General features: G+C 38.4%; 1 protein-coding gene across 1 annotated transcript in view; it reads right to left on the bottom strand.

The window, feature by feature from the left end:
• The window catches only part of LOC137974178 (inactive tyrosine-protein kinase 7-like), a 112023-nt gene that overhangs the window by 100486 nt on the left and 4037 nt on the right, over positions 1 to 7500 (bottom strand). Inside the window, exon 3 of the mRNA XM_068821068.1 lies at positions 3961 to 4092. Coding sequence (XP_068677169.1) covers positions 3961 to 4092 — 132 coding nt within the window. The remainder of the gene's footprint in view (positions 1 to 3960; positions 4093 to 7500) is intronic.

Genomic DNA, 7500 nt, shown 5'->3' on the forward strand with positions numbered 1-7500 from the left:
CAGTATTGTTATATTAAATTTTAAAATACTTCTTAGATATATTATCGTATTGAGATCTATTGATTGACAACACCCTCAATAATGTGTCCAGGATAGCAACCCCCATGTTCCTCATGTCAACACTTGTATTCCCAGCTAAATTTCACCAATGATCAATTCCAATTTTTTGAGAAGCTGTTTTACATTAATAAAAAAAAAAATAACATTTCCGCCTCTTCGAATTCCAGAACCTTGCGCCCGTTTGACTTTATTTTCGTAATGTTTTATGTATTGATTCAGTGCAACTCGTGCATTGTCTAGTCTCTCATTTTCCATTTGCCTGGCAGCTGTAGAAATTGAACCGCTTTTTAATTGTTTGTGATGTGTGACTTATAGCGTTTTAATTGATTCCTGCTTAATTTAGCATCATTGATAATCTTATTAAGATATTTTCTGTTTTTGTTGTCATTTGTGGTTGATTTAATACCTTTTCAACAGAATCATAATTTTGGATACCAAAATCATTCAATATCCATGCCTTCATCATCTACTGCTTCATCATATTCTTGAGGAAAGTGTTGAGGATCAACATAAACCCCTTTCTTCCCTTCTAGAATGTCTCGCAACGATTCTTCATAGGTTGGCACAGTTTTATTTGCTTTTCTGACTGCGGTAAAACAGTTTCATCAAATAAATTATCTAGAGTAATGGACCCTCATCCTCAATATCAATACCGTAACTTGGTACTTCCATTTTTTCAGCAGTCGTATTTTTGTTGGATTTATTTTTAAATTACTCGAAAAAACAACGTCTAATTTTGTTGCAATCGGTTGAAAAACTATTTGAAATGATGCCTGGTTGGTCTGTTGGCCAAGACCATGTTTGATGATGGTGTTTCGTACAGTATTGATTTTGTCTCCTAATTCCGATCGACTTTTTGCAAGTTTTTTCCACTTAAGTAAACTCATTTGACTATATTATTTGGTGACATAACATGGTAAATTGTATATAAAAGATAACTCTCAAGAAAGAAAGGACAGTTTTCAATTTACAAAACATGTTTCCACATTATCATGTCATCTTCAGTTGCATGCAAACAAAGCCCTCCACAGCATGGGCATTGTAAATTCACCTGCGTGCACCTTTTGTCAAGAATCAGACGAATCTCTGGAGCATCTATTTTTACACTGTCCAACATGCGGGCCGGAGCCGGGGCCGGGGCCGGGGCCAGGGCCGGGGCCGGGGCTGGGGAAACTTTCACCAAAGAGTTGAAAACTTGAAACAAAAGTTTACACTAATCCTGGATTAAGCTAATCGGCTTTCGAACAACCGGGCCCTGAACTGTTTTTTCGAATGACCGACATCTGTCCTTCATTTATGGTGGAAATTAGTCAAAAAAGTTAAGGAACTTACGGAACTTACGGTTTTTTTTTTTTTGCTAAATCAGACTTTGGTTTTTTTGTGTGAAAAAATCGAATTTGGTTTTTCCCAGCACGTAACTTCATCTTACCGAAAATCGAAGTTTGTTTTCTGAAATTAAGAGATTTTGCGAAATTGCTGAAATTGGAGTTTATGTACGCCAACTGCCAGAGACACCGAAGACTCGCTGAGTTCCACACTTTAAAATCGCAATGTAATGTCCACTCGTTAAAAACAGAATCACAGTGTTACGACTGTGCAACGTTCTCATTTCCTTTTTTGTTAGCGTCGTTGTCAATGTTGTTGTCTGACTTTACTACAAACGGTTTGTAGTAAAGTTTATAGTTGCACGGGAACTTGTTAGCCAATTCTATTTGGACCTCAAGCTAGAGATCGAATCCAACTTTACGATAAAAAACACAACAATATTGAGAACAATTTTGCGAAAACAAGCAAATGACAACGTTGCGTGACGACCATCATGGAACTGTGGCTATGTTTTGTTTAGTTTTAACTGTATTGCGGAGAAGGCTTTTACGAAGTTAACATAAAAATGTGATTTTCAAATGTGGAGCTCAGTGAGGCTTCACTGTCTCTAAGAGTTAGCGTATATTCCGCGCAAAAACTCCAATCTCAGTGGAAAATTCTCTTAATTTAGAGAAACAAACAAAAATGTTCCTTTCGTAGCTTTCGTATATTGCTCTTTTTCTTTTTTTGTTTTTGTTTGCCAATATCCACCATAAATTAAGGAAAGATGCCAAACATTCGAAAATAATAGTACCGGAGAATACCGACAAAAATTGAAACAAAGAAATTAGGAAAAAATGACACCCAGACCCTGACTCCGGCCCCGACCCCGGCCCCGCGTTTTGGCTACTAATTTCTGAAGCTAAAAGGTTGAAGAGTTTCTTTACAACAATTGATGTTTCAACAAGCATTAACATATTGTTTGGATTCTTTAGAAAAGCTGTGCCGTTACTCAACCATATTATATTACTGGGTAAACAAGTTATTTATCAAAGCCGACATCTTAATGTAAAACCTTTCCTTTCACTTCTTAAGACGAAACTAAAAACATGCTTATCAGTTAGAGGTTTTCATAGCTAAGCAAAATAACTCTATAGATATTCATAATGCGAAATGGAAAGCAATGCTTCATTTCATTTCATTTCATGCCTTTAATAGTAAAAACTGTGTTATGTGTATGCCATGGAGAAGAATAATCAGATTCATCGAAACCATATTTTTCAAGGAGAGCATGATAGACAGGGCGAAGCATTTTGTCATTTCGAGTTTTGTAAAGTGACTGAGCTATATGTGAGCAGCCACAAAGTACGTGCGATACAGTCTCCTGTTTCTCTGAACAGAGTCGGTAGGACAGTTCTTCTACTTGTTAGTGCAATTTCTGGGATCTGTAGGTCTTGGTATTCAGGAGTTGTTGTCTGATACTTGTGTCGATTGACATTACAATGTCTGGGATGTTCTTCCACTGTTTAAAGATGTCATATGAATTATTTGATATTTGGGGATCATTCCAGTGTTGTCACAAATTCCCCAACCCAGGGCTGTTTCTATGTGTTTCTCATGTGCCTGTCGGAGTTCGCCTTGTCTATAATGCTCTTTACTTTGTATCGTTCCTTACCGCTGACGCGCATTTCTTTGTCGCCTTTTCCCAAGATTGTTCCTCCATCGTCAAAATCACACTCTATGTTCAGTTCCTCTGCGTACTTCTTGGCATCTTTAAATATAGATCCGGCTTAAATGGCTTTGTTCTTTTTTCAGCTGGGATGACTTTACGAGTTGGATGTGCTGGTCTTTTGAGGTGTTAATGTAGTTAGCTATTTTTAACTTGGTGTTCTTGTGCAATGTTTCTTATTCGACTAATCCTTTCCCTCCTTGTTCTGACTGTAAGTAAAGCAATGGTGTTGATTCATGCTTATTCTTTCCACTACAGTCATTGATAACTTTCCTCGTTAGCCTGTCCAGTTCTTTGAGGTGATTAAGACACCAATTGGTGGTCCACATATAGTACTGTAAGACAGGTACGGCATAAACATTGGTGGCACGAACTTTTCGTGGTATTGACAATGGAGAAGTGCAAACTGCCCAAAGCCGATTCTCGTACTAATTGGAAGCCTCTTCAATAACTTTATCCTCTAGATGCTAAGTATTCTGGTACTTTCCTAAGAATTTGTAGTGATCTTCGCTGCCTATCACTGGGATGGAGCAGTCGTTACTTACAGGCATTTCAGAGGCGCTGTCATTGGGTGCCAGTTTTCCTCGTTTCATATGTATAGCAGCGCACTTGTTAATTCCCTATTCTAAGGCAATGTCTGCAAACATCTTCTTCAGCTTGCTTGTCACTTTATTATTATTATTATTATTATTATTATTATTATTATCTTGTTTTCGCACATTGGACTTCCAATGGAACTTCTGTACTCCAGGAAGCTTGGTGACAACAAGTCTCCTCAAACTTCTTCTTCTTCTATTATTATTATTATTATTATTATTATTATTATTATAAACCTTAGGGTTCTCTTAAGACGATCGTCCTCTTACTTGGGCACTTGTTTTCTTTGCAAGGTCGGCTGCTTTCAATAGGAGAACGATAGTTGCAGTGCTGCTGTCGTTTTTGTACTCCTCCCCCACAAGTCCTGGAGCAAGATCCCCATGCAGTCCAGGAATAACACTCTGTCAAGGAAACAAGAATAAATATCAAAAAAGTGAAAGTGCATTGTAATCTAAACTATGGTAGACTTTCATTTACCGGATTAAAATGGCGGAGGACAAAAGAACCATTGTTATTCCAATTAGACCTTGCTAATGAGGTATTGTTATGTTCACTTTGTTCTTTTCTTTTATGGACATTAATTATTTCTTATCCGGTATATGAAAGACCAGCCAAACAATGAAGGAGCTAGTCACTCATGGGAATGTTTCAAATACATTTACGAGACAAAAATGCTAAAATCACTTCATGACATGTCGTCCTAATAATTAATTTTGGTAGTTTTCATTCCTCCAGTGACTAGCAAAGAGTGCTGATTTACATAGCCTGATCTTTGGTTTAACTTTGAAACTGCAGCAAATGAATGCTTGTTTTGTTTTAAAACCGTCTCGCTGGAACAATCTAGGGCTGGATCCAGAACTTGTTAAAAAGTAAACGATATTTATGGTTTTCCTGGATGCTACCGTTGGTTTCAGCTAAGTGAGGTCAAATGACGGGAAAACAAGTGGAAGTGTTTTCAAAGCTGAAATACCTTTTGAAAATAAATAAAATTCTGATATCAAGGTATAGTAATCGAAAATTTGCAATATACTTTTGCCACACAGTCGCTATTCTAGAGGGGCTGACATGCACGGATTACAATGACACGACAAGCCCACAGGCATTACTGTATGCGATGATTGTCCATTGTGATGCCCAGAATCCCACCGTGGAAGCTACCAAGCCTGATGTTGTTCAGATACAGATCCATATTGTCTTTGTCTGCAGGATGGAGCTTTTGAGTCGTACCAACAAGTAGTTTCTTGGGTTTCGTTGTATTTGGTACCATAACCAAGTGTTTATGCTATTCAATGTATCCTGGAGTGAATTACCTCACGAGTGCCTCCGGTCGACCAAATTGTAGCATCATCTGCATGTCCGCCTTGGCATTTACGAGTGATAGTGGAAGATCGTTAATGTAGATCGAGAAGAGGCCTAAGAATAAAAACCGTATCCGTGTGGGACCCTCTTTAAGAGTAGGGGCATACAGTGACCCTGACACGAAGCACTGCTATGCTCTGTTACTGAGATATGAAGTAAACCATTGTGGGGCTTGTGGGCTGACATGATATTTAGCAAGCTTAGATTCAAGAACTTTGTGATTAACTAGATCGAAGGCTTCACTTCACTACACTTCACTTAACTTCACTTTTATTGTGCTACCTTACAAAGATATATTGCACAGTGTCAGCGGTCTAACGGTTTAGAATTACAAACAATAAGACGATGCAAAGAAGTCTTGAAAGGTTCCTGGGCTAGTAGATAAATCGATCGGATATTATATTGAGAATTACTTTGCCCATTTGTCTACGTATCCTTCCAAGTTTTTTCAACATCATTGACATAGAACTAGGCTCATAGCTTTTATGGTCAGAAAGGAAAAAGCTTGCTGGTCTGCGTTGATTTTTTGCAAGCAAGCACTACTGGTGTTCTATACGTGGTCTGATCAGACTCATGTACGCTGCTTCTTTTACTGCTGGATCACTCGCAGATAAATTTAGTCTTAGAAGACCAAGCATTTGGTTAGCCTTACAGGTAATGCTAGTGACGTGAGGGTTCCATCGTACATCATTAACCATGGTCGCACTTAGGTATTCCGTATGCATGACAGAGGTTAGGGCTGTAATAAGTATAAGTGGTGGGACTTGTGATATGTTTTTCTTCAAATGCGCATAATTTTACACTTAGATGGTTAAAATCTCGCATTCCATCGCTGAGCCCAGTCTCCAAGAGAAGCATGATCTTAATGGGTGCGGATCTGTCGATAGCAAATGCAATCGTTGCCAGATAGCCGGACCTCGGGCTTGGTATTGATAAATATATCATTAATGAAGACATTGAAAAGGATAGGGCCGAGCACAGTCCCTTGAGGGACGCCTGAGCTTACAGGAATCCATTCAGACTTGGCACCGTTGATCAAAACGCGTTGGTGACGATGGCATGAGAAGGCGTCAATCCAGTCGAGCGTGTGTCCATTTACATCATAGTGGCAAAGTTTAGCTTTTAATCTTTCATGAGGCACGGTTTCGAAAGCCTTCGCAAAGTCCATATGAACACGTCGGTTTGGAAGCCAGCATCCATGGAGCTCACACTTTCGTGGATGATTGTGAACACCTTATCTTTAAGTCGAAGAGTGCTCTACAATAGTGGAGCTTTGTAATTAATTGTATAGGAAAGGAAAATTAAAACATTAAAACACTACAGAACTGTTTCGAAAGGGCCTGATGGTTCTCTCTCGTCAGCTGCATGAAACACTGACTGACAAACGTTCCTTTTATAGGTTGATGGTTCAAGCATGCTTTATCAAATATTTGGCACGCACTCGCCAGTTCGTTTCTTTTGTTCAGGGTGCCCGCTCCCGGTTTACATATGATGTAGATTTTTTCTGTTATACAAAGATTACATCTCTTTGTTACATTTGAATAAGGCCTGGCGCGAGCCATTACTTTCTAGGTTACGGCAAATTCCGTTGTTACTGACAAATTTTACTCATAAACTTTACTCATCAATTCTTTTCGCTTTGTATGCTGTGAACTGGTTTTGTGAAACAGATTTTGAAAAGTTTTTGAAAAACAGTCAGAGGATACAAGGGTGTGTATAAAACAAAAAAAAGTATGCAAAACACTAAACCGCGATCGAACAAAAGTATTTTTTGTCCAGTTTGTTAAATGACCATCATATCCTTACACTAAGGATATGATGAAGAAAATATTTTTGAGCTAGCTCGGTTCCCTTATTCGATTAAAAGTCGAATGACTTTGTACTCTCACTCAAAAAAGTGCTGCTCTCCATATCAGTAAAAAGTGTCTTTTTTTTCAATTTTTTAAAACTGCCTCGGTACCCCCAAGTCCTATACTACTCAAATGCTTAGAATTAATGCGACAATTTTTGTCGGATGTAAAACTTGGGTGCGCATCTAATTACGTAAATTGCTGGACATAGGTGTCACCTGATGCTTAATCGTCTTAACTTTTAACAATTGTTCTGAGGGAGTTATCTGATAATGGCAAATAAAACGGTGGTGCTGTAAATCAATCTTCAATTCAATTGATTTGAACCCAACCATTTGTACATACTATTACAAGGCAACAGTGTCTCCAACGTAATTTAATACTCTGACCGCCGATCTGGCTGAGATTGAGGAGAGGTGTACCAAAAGTAGAGAATGGCTACTATGGATAATTTCAAAATATCGTATCTTGGGTCCTCTTAACTCCACAGTTATCCTTGTTGGCTAAGTTTGTTCTATCAATCACCGACATTTCTATTGCAAGTCGCAATACTTGTTGAGTCCTAAAACGAGTAATATTTGTACAGCTGAACATTTGCAC

This window comes from Montipora foliosa, chromosome 10 (genome assembly GCF_036669935.1).
Source record: "Montipora foliosa isolate CH-2021 chromosome 10, ASM3666993v2, whole genome shotgun sequence".
Lineage (NCBI taxonomy): Eukaryota > Metazoa > Cnidaria > Anthozoa > Scleractinia > Acroporidae > Montipora > Montipora foliosa.